This window comes from Ammodytes marinus (assembly GCF_949987685.1).
Source record: "Ammodytes marinus genome assembly, chromosome: 17".
NCBI lineage: Eukaryota > Metazoa > Chordata > Actinopteri > Uranoscopiformes > Ammodytidae > Ammodytes > Ammodytes marinus.
Window position 1 is genome coordinate 8856729 of NC_137221.1, and position 15065 is coordinate 8871793.

Here is a 15065-nt window from a genome sequence, read left to right on the forward strand (position 1 = left end):
AGTAAAAAAAAATATTTTGATATGTGACAACAGTAAACAAGGGCAAAATAAAATCACCTTGGTTTATGAGTACTAAGTGATTGTCGGACTAACAAAGGAACTTTGTTTTTCAAATGTCAAATTGAATGGAGCAGAAATGGAGGCATTGTTCCTTATTCTTCCTTCCTACCCACAATGCACTTGTAGTCTTCAGCCCGAGTTGATAAGGTGATTTTATCAGGCATCCCATACACACCTGTAAACAACTGTACAGTGTAAAATGACAGGAGCTCCCCGAAGTAGAATTTAAATCAAACTCATCAGCTCATTTAAATAAAAAAATGTGTTTGCTTTTTTTTCAATTTAAACATTCACAACGGGGCCAGAGACGGGCAGGATGGCTGCTGGAGTTTGTCATTTTCTTGAAAACTTGTCTGAGCTCCACTTTGTATTATGATGATGATGAGGCTTATGTGACACTGAAAACAAGTGAACTCTTTGGGCAGATCAAACATGGGAGAATGATGTGAGAGATTAAAATCAGAATCAAACTCTAAAGTTTTGTGTTGTCATTATCTACGTTTGAATGTTACCAAACGTCTTGATTAGTCGATCTCAATTTTCTCGATCAAAAAGAAATTCACTAGCAACTATTGGGATTGTTAAATGATGTACCATGGTGGATGTTGTCACACCAGAAATATCTGGAAAACCAATTTTAAGAATCAATCATCTGTCCTGTTTTAGAATGTTGAGTTTGGTTAGCAAAGTTAGAGTTGATGTATTCTATCTGCAGAGTAAATATGAGATTTGAATCTTCAGCTCAGATGTGTAGTTCAAAGATCAGAAAATAATCTTGTCAGAATAAATGTCTGTTTACATGTTCTGGATATGAAATACAGTAGATGGCCAAGAACCGGTGAAAGGGTTCATCGTACAGAGAAGACTGGCACACACTGGATCATGATGAACAATCATATTTACAACTTAATTACATTATTTTTTAACATAATCATTATTTTTCATAACATTTTCTCATTTACAAAACAAACTCTCTTTTACAAATATCTAAAAAATATATGATATGTAAGAACATTTTGTGGCTCCATTTGCACAAATCACATTTTAAGGTCTTTAAAATAATTCTCTGATAAAAAAAAAAAAAAAGTAAATTGCATTAAAAATCAGCCTAAAATGTATAGAGCAGAAATGATGTGCAGCTTTCTTGTTGAGGAACAGAAACAAAGACTAATAAATAATAAAATAAATATTTTGGGACATTTAGTAATTTTGAGCCAAAATGATTCTAAAAACAAATTAACATTGTCATGTAGGAAACCTTTCAAACGTAAAATCTCACATTACCGTCATTCACATGCTCAGTCCTTTCTTTGTGCACAGTCACTAAATTAACATATGCACATACACAATAAAAATATAATCATTAAAAAAGTGCAAAATCAGCAAATGAATTTCGGTAAACTTAAGTAGAAAAAGATGGAACGTAAAAGGGGATAAAAAAAGAGATAAAAAGAACCCCTGAGTTGGTGTGGTTTCATAAGCTCTAGAGGCGAAATCATCTTCAGTTTCTTTAATCCTTTTTTGGAGCTTTGTTGGATTTGTTGAGGATCTTCATAAGGTTTTTGGACATGTAGTACGGCTTCTGTTGAGACCCATCGTTACGCTCCAAGTCTTCCACTGTTGGATCGAGGGGCAAGTTATGTGAAGTGATGAAAGAGAAAATGTATTCAATTGAAAATTATTTGGTATATTTGAATGTTCAAAAGTCTTTCCCCACATAAATAACCATTTCCAATGTGAACAGATGCTTTTTGCTCATAAGGTGTAGTTATATTGAACTCAGTATTCCTGTATCAATAAAACATGTTAACATGTAAATGTACAGGCCTTTAATATGAACACATTTACTCACAAAAGCAGAGGAAGAGTGTGTCCACACACATGTTGTACACACTGAAGAATCCATGAGCTATGAGGTAGCTCCCAAACACCACCGTCTACAACACATAAATAAAAGATGAGATTTAGAATAAATGTCCATCAGTCTGATTTATCTGAATGAATACTGTCTGAAACCGAAAAGATAGTTTGTAGCTCACAATAATTGGCATCCAGTAATAGTTGAGGGTTTCAGAGCGGAAGGTGTCGCCTGGCAGCAATATTCGTCCAGAGAAGAAAAAGAAGGACAAAACACCTGGGAAAAAAGATCCAGATTTCAGTGTCTCCTCTATTTACTGATCGCTGATATAAATACGTATTGGGCTTCACTGTGTAAAGAACACTTCTGAATTAATTAGTTTTCACTAGATCCGTTATTATATATTTTTTTTATATATATTTTTGATGATTAGAGTTCTCACTATTGCACAAATAACAGTTGAAACAGGTTGAATTGTGGGTTACAAACCAAACCAAATGTGTACATGAGTAAGTTTAATTAATGTGTATTTAAGTGTAAGTGTATTTTAATAAAGAGATAATCAGTGTTGGCCAAAACAACCTGAACAACCTGATTTAAAAAAAAAACCTAATCCAAGAAAAGTGTAGGCCTATTGGTGGCCAGAAAAAACAACTCAAGGTAATGCTAATGTAGCTCCACATCTGTCATATAAAAAAAGGGGTTAATGCAAGGCTAACAACATTGAACAAGAGAACTCAACATAGATATCAGCCTTTAAAATCTTCTCTCTATTACACACACCACATGTACATGTACAGTAAATGTATAGATAGCTTATCCTAAAACCTTAACACTGCTTTGATTTGACGTTTTTGCTGATGCATGCTGTCATCCTTACCTACTCCTCCGACCACTAGGAGCTTTCCAAAGAACAACAGCAAGTCTGTCACTTTATCCAGCACCACCACTCTGATGGAGGGGACACATAAAGTCAGTCAGTCAAAAAAATAAAACACATTTTATAGAATATTTAAAAAAAATGCAAATATATTGTTGCTACCAACAGGTCATACGACAGGTAGGGAGCCACCATTTTAAAATCAGACTAAAACTCTTTTAGAGCAGGAAACACGACTTCAGCACTAACCTTACTATATTTCTCATGAGCAGCATGAACGCGTTTTTAGCCGAGACGCAGAAGTTTTTCCCATAAATGGCAATCTGTCGAGCAAAACACAATCAACTTGTTGTAGGAAAATATAATGGTTCACTGCATGACACAAATAATATCCAATACATTGTTTTTATATGGCAATGGTGACATTGTATTCATTTAGTCAGTAGAAAGTCTTGTTTAAATTATAGTAAAAAAAAAGCTTTATTGCAATGTGTATGTTAATCATCACTACAACAATAATACCATTGAAGAAAAGACCTGTAAAATATGAACGGCTCACCATGATGTAAGCGTTCCTGTTGAGGAACTTGATGAACTTCTCCAGACACCAGAAGCAGCACTTCAAACAGCACATGATGAAACGTGCCACTGGATTCTGCGCCTCTGGGGACAAGAAGCCAAAACTAACATAAGTAGCCTGTCAGTTATTTGACACTATTATAACTTCTATGTTTCTACATGTTTCTACAGCCTGCACTTCTTTGGTATTCGTTTATCCACTTAGAAATTTAAAAAAATGGATTTTCCAAAATGCCAAATGTTTTTATGAGCATTTGCCATACAGTTTCTAAAAGGTTTATTTGACACAGCATAAATAATCATGTTTCTTTCTTTCACTCTATCTATAACTAAGTTTAGGCTGTGAAAAGGTGTGGCTTCAAATCACAAATAAAGCACATAAAAAAGGGTTGAGTATCCTTTCAGGGTAATGCAGACAGTGTAATGAAGGTACTTTATCTTTACCTTTTGTTTTGTGGTCAATGTACTCCAGAATGATCCGCACTACCTGTACCAGGGTCAGGATCAAAGCACCAAATGCCAAAGAGCCCACATGGTACCTAAAATTAAAATTAAAAAAAGGTGATGATTTCTCAGTGGTTATTTGTGTATCTTAAATTATTTAACAGTAGTAGTTCATTATTTTAGAAGGCGGTAAATGTGACTGATAAAACAACATTCATAGTTACATTGTTTGTATTGTTTAGCGTCCTCTAACTAAATGTTATGTGAAGGTTTAATGTGCCCTCTAGGAGCCAGAGTGGGAACTGCAATCAGCCATAATCTTCTGTGATTTACAGTTTATCTAAACTACTCAAAATAGAAATTTAGAAACGGCATCCTTAGCTCCCTAAGGAGGCCGCAGTCAGGTAGGAGACTTTTGACCGAGTTTCGACACATTAATTGTTGCAGGAATTTAACCAGTGTGACGTACCTGAGAGTGCGTAGAAAGCTAGCGGACAGGGGGAACATGGGGATGTCTCCTGGTTTGGTGAAGGCCCAGTAGTAGGAGGCAAAGGCCCCGGCCAGCGTACACTGGCCCAAAGCGATGACGAAGTTGACGCACCAGAGAAAAGCCACGGCGTTGTAGATCTGCAGGTTGAAGAGGTTCTGCTGGAAGAGACCCTCGTCGTTGTATTTGATGAAGATGCAGCTGACTGAGGGGCATCCTGGGTAATCTGATGAGGTGAAGTTCTGAGTGGATGAATGGAGAGCGGGAGAGTGAAATAGGGACAGTGGGTGAGATAGAGTGAGTCTGGGCATTAAACATGTTTTATTGACCTTTTCTAGTAATTCAGTTTTACATTTTTACAATTCATTCTTACTGGCTAATTCAAACCAATGGGAAAAACCTTAAGGAGGTTTCATTGTATGACATCATTTTAATTGCACATTCTGCCCACTCACCTCAGGGTCACAGTCCACAGAGCCATTGATACTGCCACAGTCGCCCATGGAGGAGTTGAGAGCCACCACTCTGTAGATCGGGTCTCCTGACGTTGCCAAATATCTACACACGTAGGTTTAAGAGAACAAACTGTAGAAGTGACTGTATTACAGTACACATGAGCATTCGGCTGGATGACTGCATCCCAACACGTACACACACACAATTGTATAAAATGAAAAGGATACAAAGCAGTGGCGGCCCAGTAGGCAACACAGACCAACAGGAGAACGAAGGTGACCAGAGGGTACAGCAGAGACGACATCATGTGACTGATCGCTCTGTGGAATATGAACACACGTATCAGGTTATGTCATTTCTATGTTGCTTAAGATACAAACCAAGCTGAAGGCATAGTAATAAAATTTAAATAAAAATATGACATTTTGTTATATATTATTATTGCTAGTTATTGGTAATATAATAAACTTACATTTAAAAATTCACTTTAAAAGTAAGAATGTATTTCTATGGAATATTAGGTTAATTCAAAGTAATAAACCATGTGTGTTACAAGGACTCACTTGCTGGACTCCTGGATGAGGGCGATGGCTATGAGGATTCTGGTCCGCAGGAAGATGAGGGTCAAGAGAATGATCGCCTCCCCAATAGATATCATTATCACTGAGGGCGGGAGAGAGAAAAGTATGATATGAAAAAACTGATGCATGTCTCATTTTACGCCATACATAACTAGTACAAACCATATCCACTATCCATTTATTTTAAAATGTTAATTACTGATATGATAAAAGCATGTATTTTCTAAAACTTCCAATATTTCCCACTTTGTGAGAAATATTTGACTTGTGTGAAATAGTGCATCGTCCAGCGAAATAAGATCAAAAGCATTTGAATCAGACTCACAGAAGGCCAGCCAGGTCTCTTGGACTTGCAGGTACACATTGAAGTTGGTGGTGAAACCAATGTCATTGATGGTAGCGGAGTTCTTCTTGTGGATATCATACTCCCAGTAGCAGTGCCATATTCCTGCAAGAGAAACGCTCAGGAGGTTACTCGGAACATATTATATCTTTTCACAGCAGATCAAATGTCCTTATCGACTTTGTTTGTGTTCAGAAACGTAATATAAAACTATAACTTTTGAGCCCTAGTCGTGTATGTAGCACCCTCTCATTAAAGAGGAAATAGACTTGAATCTTCTAAACCTTACCCTAACCCTAACCTTACTCCTAACGAGGAAAGATATTTATCCAGTCTATATAATCACACCTACAGCCTTTCTGTTTTACAAGTGCCGCTGAACAGAAAGTAATGGAAGAAATAGCACACTTATTATTATTTGGTAATCCATACAAAAGCTAAATATTGAAAACAGTTTTTGCTTTAAGAACCACTCTAGGTGATAGTTTACCATATGCCCCAGCGCCCAGGACTCCTACGATGAGCACCCACACCATGACTGGAGCAGTGAATCTCAACAGCAACAGGAACAGCATGCTGACCGCCATGGCTATTATCAAACCACTGAGACGAGAGAGAGGTGGGCAGGAGAAACAGTCATCAAGAAAACTATAAATTATAAGACATGAGAGGCATATAAAATTATGAAGTACTATAAAATAATGAATGAGTTTTCTAACCTATGATCTACACATGTGAATTTTGAATAACTATTCTGTGCTAACATGAGATAACTGAGATGAGATTTTATATTCAACTCTATTTGTATGTCTGCCAGCAGGTGGCAGTGTGTGTGTGTGTGTGTGTGTGTGTGTGTGTGTGTGTGTGTGTGTGTGTGTGTGTGTGTGTGTGTGTGTGTGTGTGTGTGTGTGTGTGTGTGTGTGTGTGTGTGTGTGTGTGTGTGTGTGTGTGTGTGTGTGTGTGTGTGTGTGTGTGTGTGTGTGGTTCAACTCACACGAGGATCCACGGCCATGACGACGCAAAATCCTCAAAGATCCGGATGCCGATATCTCTTGCATTGAAGCCATTCAAAATGTCCCTGATGGAGACAAGAGCAATGACAAGCTGTGTTGTTAACAGTTCTCCTTCATAGCAGTGTGCAAGTGAAAAGTGAAAGGCCAGGTAAAAAAAATACAGTAAAGAAACAAGGAAAAAACTAATATGTTTCTTAAAACAGACATACAAAAGATAATAATGTTTTCAGTGAGGCCAGTTAGAAGTTACCAAAAGTAATGTAGTGGCAAAGAAAAAGTGAGTAAAACAGCACTTTTAGTCGATGATATTCATACAGTAAACAGTAACTATTGTACATGAATTTTGGATTTTTCTCTGCACTACATTTCTGTTGAGGTAAAGAAATAAAGCAAGACATGCTAAAACGATAGAGATGACCCCAGGAACTCATGTCCCAAAGGAGAGTTTCACGCGAAATTCTAATGCCAACAAGAGACACTACTACCAGATGCTATGCTACGACGGGCTGCTACGCTACGTGTCAACACAGAAACTCACAAAACCACCGACCTTGTGCTGGTGATGAGGAGGAGAAAGAAGCAGGGTTAGCAAAGGAAATGTGTGTCTTTCCATGTGCGGTTATCTGTGATTTTGGAGCACAGTTATCTTGTTTTTTAAGGTGATGAGGTCAGTAGTACGCCGTTTCTTACCCAGTGCCATTCAGGAGCGTGCCAGCTGTTTCATCGATTGAGGTGGGTAAGCCTGGAATATCTGCGAAGAGCGAAGGGATCTCACCCAGTGCTGAAATGTTGGGCAAACATCTCCCCAGCACTAACAGGAAAGAAAACAATCACATCAAATCAGCTTGAAATGGATTCAATTAGAATTCATTACAAGAGCTCAAATATATACTTTAATCAGAAGCCAAAACCATTGAATAAACATAGAGATATATACAAGCTGTACTCTCACCAGGCGTCGTAGGCACATAGAAGAAAGGACAAAGCTCCTTATCTACAATTTCCCGAACAGTCTAGGGGAAAAAAGATAAATGATCAAGTGCTTAAAAAAGTGATCTGTAATGGTAATTTATTTGGATTAAATGCATTGGGACCTACCAGTGTAGTATCTGTCAGGTTTATGGATGGAACACAGAAGTTTTGATCGAAAACATCTGCTGGATTTTTGCCTGGTAAGTATAACGAAGGTCCCACAGCATCGAAATCAGTGGGACAGCTTTTCACGCACACCTACAATAGGTTAAAAGAAAATTAATTCTGGGACAGTGGGAGAGAACAGTAATTGCTCCAGTATCATAAGAAACAACACAATTCAAGCTGCTCTTTCTACCTGTGTGGTGGGACACTGAAACCCATTGAGAGCAGTTGCCATAACATTTACAGATGTGGCACACTTGAGAATGTCAAAGTAGAGCAGGTTGGGTTTGCCTCTAAGAAAGGGAGGACAAATAAAATAGTTATTTTGATTGTTTAACTGTCAAATTAATATTTATTTTATGGAGGACCTTTAAATAAAAATATAACATGAAAAAGCAAAAGACAGGTTAAATTACTCATTTGGTCCAATGCCACAGAACCATCCGGTTGAATTTCTTGGATAAAGAACATGTCTGGGATCTCCATAGAGCCAAGCTGATAGAAAAAAACAAAGACAAGTTAGAACAGAGATAAGAAGAAAAGCCAATGATGTTAAAGATAAAAGGCAGGTTAATCACGACTAGAGCTGCAACGATTCATCGACGAATCGATTATTAAAATAATCACCAACTATTTTGATAATCGATTAATCGTTTCAAGTCTTTTTTTAATAAAACATTTTCAAATTCTCTGATTTCAGCTTCTCAAATGTGAATATTTTCTGGTTTCTTTAATCCTATTATGACAGTAAACTGAAATATCTTTGTGTTTTGGACATAAAAATACATTTGAGGACGTCAACATGGGCTTTGGAAAATGTATCAACATTTTCTGACATTTTACGGACCAAAACACTAATCCATTAATAATCGATTAATAGAGAAAATAATCGACAGATTAATCGATTATCAAAATGATCGTTAGTTGCAGCCCTAATCACGACCCAGTATGTCCATTTAGTGGCAGTTGTGTAGCAATGCTACTGCATGAGCTGAAAGAAACTACACTTTTACTGAGTGTGTTTGGGGAGGATTGGGAAAAATACTTTGTTTGTACTTGTATTTTGTCAAAACAAAGACAATGTTATTACGGTGATAAAGACATTTGCAGTGAAAATATATATATATAGCTAAAATGTCTTATTCAGGCAAAAGAATTTGGTGTAACAAATTATTTCAATGTAACCACCACAAGAGGGCACAACAGTCTGTGTGTTGATGAAGTATTGATGATCATTTCTATTGTTTGTCATTTGAATGCAGTTATGTTGAGTTGCTGTCTAAATTATTGTTATGTAAAGTCTTAAGTATTGTACTAAGGGATTTTACACACAGGCTGAAGCTGGTAGGTTCCTTGACTATTTTCACATTTAGTTTTTTAATGGAGAATCTATCCAGCCCTGTATGTATCAACAACACTGACCAACATATTTCTCCACTTAATCACCACAACTAATCATTGACCTTAGCCAGCATGTGTTTGAACGTGTGAACTGCTTCCTAAGACGGAAATAGCAGCAGACTATTTGGGACACACATGATATGAGTGCATTAACTATCAGGCTTCACTATTGACATTAGATAAGAGAGATGATTCTGAGTGTTGGAATGAGTTCAATGACAGGGCAATAAAGACCTACTGACTGGAAGTTCACTGGAAATCAGCTGCTTGAACTTTGTTATTATTATAATCAATATATAACATCTACATGTCATGACCTACATAAAGATCAATGTAGCAGAGAGTTTTTTTTATGTTGTTATGCACTGGAAAATAATTGTGAAATCCTCTCCCAATAAATGCATTGGATAACTGCAAGGCTGTAAATGGGAATAGAGAGATGTCATACAAAAGAAGTTAATGTGCCATAGAAACTCAAGCACAAGCGCACAATGGACACACTTTTCACGTTTTTGCAGAGAATTAGCCTAGGTCAGCAATAAAGACTAGAATCAGAGGGAAACTGCTAACATGGTTTTGTCCAAAGGCAACAAAAATCGACCTACGACTTTGTAAGCACACGTCATATCTCAATTGTTTAATCTGTAAAAAGACACTTTAAGTGTCTTCCAGGAAGTCACTGCTCCCGGGCCAAGAACAAGACTTCTTGGTTTAAATATATAAAACAAACAAGATAAGAATGATATTTAATGAGCTTTAGAGGAGGTGGATACCTTTGGACAGAGGCAGGCCAGCTGTTTTCTCTTCTTATCATTATTCTGAGCTAAGCTGTAGCTTCATATCGAACGTATGAGATACTACTGTATAGTGGTATCGATCGTCTTGTTATGTAGGCTACCGTATTTCTCAAAAAGTTGAACTGAGGACAAAAGGGTCTCAGGGAGGTGATGTTGGTAAAAACAATAACTTATTATATGAGTGTTTGTGTGTGGTCGATTCAAAGACCTGTGTTTGTGTTACCAAGGTTACTCTCACCTAAACCCCCAACTACCACGTAGCCAAGGACGACCACCAAAAACAGGACACAGCAGATTATATCAGTACACCCTCTGAAGAAGAAAAGAGAAAGAATAAGAAAAACAGGTTAAAAGTGAGCAGGGTGAGCTTTGTGTTAAATGTTTTCCTTGAGGGTGACAAATGTGATTCCATCGGTCAACAGAAACAAAGCAAGCATAAAGTCCGTTTTGAACACACAAAGACACAGTGGATCAGAAACCCCACAGCTGGACTGAGGAATGGTGAATTAAAGCAGTTAGTTGGTGGGAAATGGTCGATAGACAATAAGATAGATTCACCTTTTCTGTATTGGTCCTCTGAATGTTGGGTCAAACTTAGCAACTTCTCCTGGGGAAAGAAAAACCAAAAGCACGTGTCATAAATAGCTTTTAATGCAAAGTTAAGTATTTCCCAAACACCCACACAATACACTTCACTGGCTGGTACAACCTCATAATGTAAAATGTATCAGCAACTTCTTTGTTGTCCTTCTATGATTAATAGTTTATCACTCCCTTTTTAAATGGCATGTTATCTGCAAGTCGCCCTCACGTATCCACTGCTGATTAAGTGTATTGTTCTCATGTGCTTGCAGAAATATGAGGGTGGTGGTGTGAATAAAAAAGTAATGCTCACTTTTGAACATGGGTATTTATGGGTGATAGATTCTGGTTAATATAGTAAGATAAAGGGCAAGGTTGCCATCATGTGTCCCTTCCCTAAAGTTAATGAATTATTGTGCAAGGGAATAAGGAAAAACTTTTATAGATCCCGCCTATATTTTTATGGGTCAGTTTGACGCTGGTGCTTTACGATGGCTATCAGATGTGACTGTATTACAGGAAATGTCTGTCTTATTGTTGTTTCCTGGAACAGAGACTGCCAACAAGGACAAAGAAAGTGATCCAGCGGGAGTGGTTTTTAATCACACCTCAAGTCGCTATCCATACTCAAGACCACAGTGGAGACAGTCAAGAGGAAAATACCAGAGTTAAGTCCACAGCATTGCCACAAGCAGCACAGGGTTATTTGATTAAGATTTGAATTCAAAGTCTGGATTTTTTAGAGAACGAAAGGTCACCGGCTATAGCTATAATTAGCAATCCGAAATAGAACTTGTTAAATGAGATCCCAACTGAAACATTCCTATCATGACGGTCAGATCCATGAGCCTCAGTCATCCTCCATTAAAATAATTCCTGTCAGGCAGGAAAAACACACCAGACTGCTTGGATAACATGATCGTATGCAGGTGATGCAGGCACCTCTTAGAAGGTGTCGGCTTGGAAATACTGTAAATAAAAACAAAAGAGAATCTGGATTTTTGTGCTTCAACTCTTGCTTAATTTAAATCTAATAGAGTTAAAAGGTTGTGATTGTGGAGTAGAGCCTGAACATCCTAATGGATCTTTAATTAGTTCAACCATGATCGATTAGCAGTCAGCAGCTAGAGAGAAATTACCTCAACTGGCTGTAATTTGTATAGGAGTGGAGACAGGCAGACTGCAACGTCAGGACTTCTGAGTAGGATGCAAATCTTCATACCGGATGCTAGCAGCTAGTTCGTATTCATACAGCTCTTAAACAAGCACAGTTCACGATTCAGTCTAACAAACAAGGGCCTCTTAAAACAAACTGTGACCATGACACAGTAATATGTGATGCTGTATCTGATGCATGGATCATGTGTATATAACCATCGTGTGAATGTCAATAAACACAAAGGAACAGGAATATGGACGACTGCACCAGTGGTGGAGGAAGAACTCAAACAATTTACTTACGTAAAAGTAAAAAATAAACTGACACAAATTTAGCCTATAGATGCTAGTAAAGTAGTTTACTTAAGTGTACTTCATTACATTCCACCACTGGACCACACACAGCCGCTGTTTACTAAACCCATTCATAATGGAACAATTAGAGAAATGACCTGGGTAGTAACATTACAAGTTTTTCAAGAAAAGGAGCCTGTTCATCGGCCTCTTGTAAGACTGTGAGTGAGTGTCAGATTTCAGGCTCTGCCTGGACACTGCTGTGTGTGTAGAGTGAATGGCAACATGGAAATTGGCTCGCTGTGACTCGGTGTGACACACTGTGACTTTTCTGTTTTTATGTCCTTGTAAAAGGCTGGAGGAAAGCTTTAAACCTTTGAACCCCAGACAGGGTAGCTTAAAGATATTTTTATAGCTTGGCTTATAGATCCAAAAAGATCAAACGAATGACGGGGGTCATCCTCACTTGACCTTACCTAAGTCTTTTTTTTACTCTACTTTGTCAATAACAAACAAAGTCAATGAAAACATGAATAAATCATTTGGAACATCAGATGACACAGGTAATCTAAAATAAATACTGTTAAGACTCTGTGGTTTATTGTACAAACCTCACCCTTCTCAACACTATATTGCAAGATTTGATTGTCGAAACTGTTATGTGACTACTTTCATGCACAAAGGATTTCTTATTGCTGCAAATATTCAAGGAGAATGTGGTAATGCCTATTGCAGCCTCCGTATGAAAACAACTAGGGATGCGATGGATATATAAGCAAGAGGCATGATCAAAGTGCATTGTTAGGATGAAATAGATAAGTAAAAGCACTTGAGTGCCTATACTGCATGCTAATTAGGTTATTTTTAGGATCAGCTGTAATATAGAATAGAAAAATGAAAGAGTATGCAATTTGGAATGCAAAAACATTTTTGTCGAAGTTCCCGGGAAAGGTCAGACTCTGCAAAACCATTAATAATAACTATATAAAAATGGAGCTGTTTTCACTGATGGTCTCATTTGTTGTTACAGGTAATTTATGATTATCAGAGGAAAAATTTGACTGTTTCATAAACATTTAAAAGTTATCTCAGGAGGTTGAAAAAACCAGAACCTCACATTTCTTCCTGTTGCCTTGGGCAGCTTTAGGTCAATGATTTGCAGCGACAATAGCCAGCAGCAGGTCACTTATTTCCTAACACTGAGTGGCTAGTCTATATATTCTGAACAGGAAAAAAACACATTTGAATGTGTAAGAAAAAACCCAAACATTGTACAACAAGATGACATAATTGCAGGCAACAACATGTATGAAAGGGGAAGTTGTTCAACATTAACCAGGGATTTCTACTTTTTCATGGAGAGTTGAACTGAGGCCCTGGTCAGTAAACCATCACCGCAGACACTAGCGCTCCTCTTTGTTTCTTATCCTCTTGTGTTTTGCTTTCAAGTTATTTGAGGAGAAATTAAATCTGATTGGATATTTACCTCCAGGGTGGGATTGTTTACTGTAGCCTAGCAAAACCTCCCAGACTGTCAACAGACTAACGTGTGACTCAATCAATATATCACAATGCCACGGAGAGTAAACAGAGAATACAGGAGACGGATCGGCTAAACACATAACACAAGGCTGAAAATCAAACAGTCACATACACAACACAGCATAATCAGAAAATACAGACACGGCCAGCATTGAGTTTCAACAACTTTCTCAACTGTGTCTTTTCTCATGATACGTTGGACATGATATTGTGTTTCTTTGACATGAAATAAGCAGTGGTCTGCTAATGCAACTGATTTGCTACACCAGCCATTCAAAGATTCTGCTGGGGCTCCGTGAGCAATACTAGCAACTTCTGAAGAATTTTGGTGTGAATGCTTTAAAGCTGACACAATAATTCCCACAATTTGAAATATTTAAAAGTTTGAATGGAGGTTTTAGCTGAAATTTTGGATATACTTGAAATACACTTATACTAAATAATCAAATGTATTGTAGAAAGCTGGGAACAAAATATCCATTCTTCTCACAGTGATTCTAAAAACCTTAGCAGGTCTATCTGACTGGCTCGCTGCTACCAGGTCCATATTTAGGGTTAAATTATTTTCACCACAATAGAGCAACATTACTTTTTACATTTGACTATAGGAAAATGCTCAACTGACGGAGTGGTTAGTTTAAATGTGTGGTTCCTGAAGCAGTCACAGTGTGTACCTGGCAACACCTCATCACAGTTCATGACCTTTGTTTGGAAAATAATAATTGTGAGCATTATAATCAGAAGGTAAATTATATGGGAACGTTTTGTCTCTGCCATAAATAGATGATGGCATAATTTGATAAATTGTCTGTTAACCATTAAGCCACCATGTGTATTGATGGTGAAGTCTACAAGATACATTCCTAACACATAACTGTGTTATAAAAATATTTCAGTATCAATTCAGTATTTTACTGGATTTAAATATAGAAAGATAAGCAAAAGTGAAGTAAACACTATCCATTTAAAAGTGACTAGTCCTACATGTCAACTTTAAATAGGCTATTTTTTGTTAAAGCCTCAACTAACCTACTCACGTCAATAGAAAAAAGGCCTATCATGAATTAAATTAGGTAAAATAAATATTAAACTTTTCTTGCAAACCAATGTTTGAAAATAACTTGGCTTGCAGTCTTTGTTGTAAGATGATGTGACTTATCTGGTTATTTAGGTTAAATTTATAGTAACCTATATTTTAACAAATCACTGCGGTAACGGGCAATGCCTACTCACCATACTCCGAGTCCGGATTTTCCTCTTGTTTTTCCTCTCGTTTTTTACCCATTTCCCGCTTCAAACTCCAACTTTTTTTACTCTAACTTCTATAAAATTAACTACCTTCGCTTTTAAAATAACCCTAAAACACAAAACAAACTGCTAAAGTCTGAAAAATCGTTCAAAACGAGCTCTGTAGCGTCCGCGCGAACATGGTAACCAAGTTGGGGAAATCTTT

General features: G+C 37.3%; 1 protein-coding gene across 1 annotated transcript; it reads right to left on the minus strand.

Annotated features, from left to right (window-relative positions):
* Window positions 1–964: 964 nt before the first annotated feature.
* On the minus strand, window positions 965–14993 carry slc44a4 (solute carrier family 44 member 4). Its single transcript, XM_080045456.1, has 22 exons — window positions 14846–14993; window positions 10595–10643; window positions 10275–10348; window positions 8255–8333; window positions 8032–8131; window positions 7800–7931; window positions 7654–7714; window positions 7392–7512; window positions 6683–6766; window positions 6179–6291; window positions 5671–5793; window positions 5328–5427; window positions 4992–5084; window positions 4764–4866; window positions 4291–4550; window positions 3822–3916; window positions 3358–3461; window positions 3048–3121; window positions 2799–2869; window positions 2100–2194; window positions 1913–1997; window positions 965–1677 (listed from the first exon to the last, which is right to left on the minus strand). Exons 1-22 carry the CDS (start codon window positions 14895–14897, stop codon window positions 1571–1573), a joined length of 2175 nt encoding a protein of 724 aa, XP_079901582.1. The 5' UTR covers window positions 14898–14993; the 3' UTR covers window positions 965–1570.
* Window positions 14994–15065: the final 72 nt, after the last annotated feature.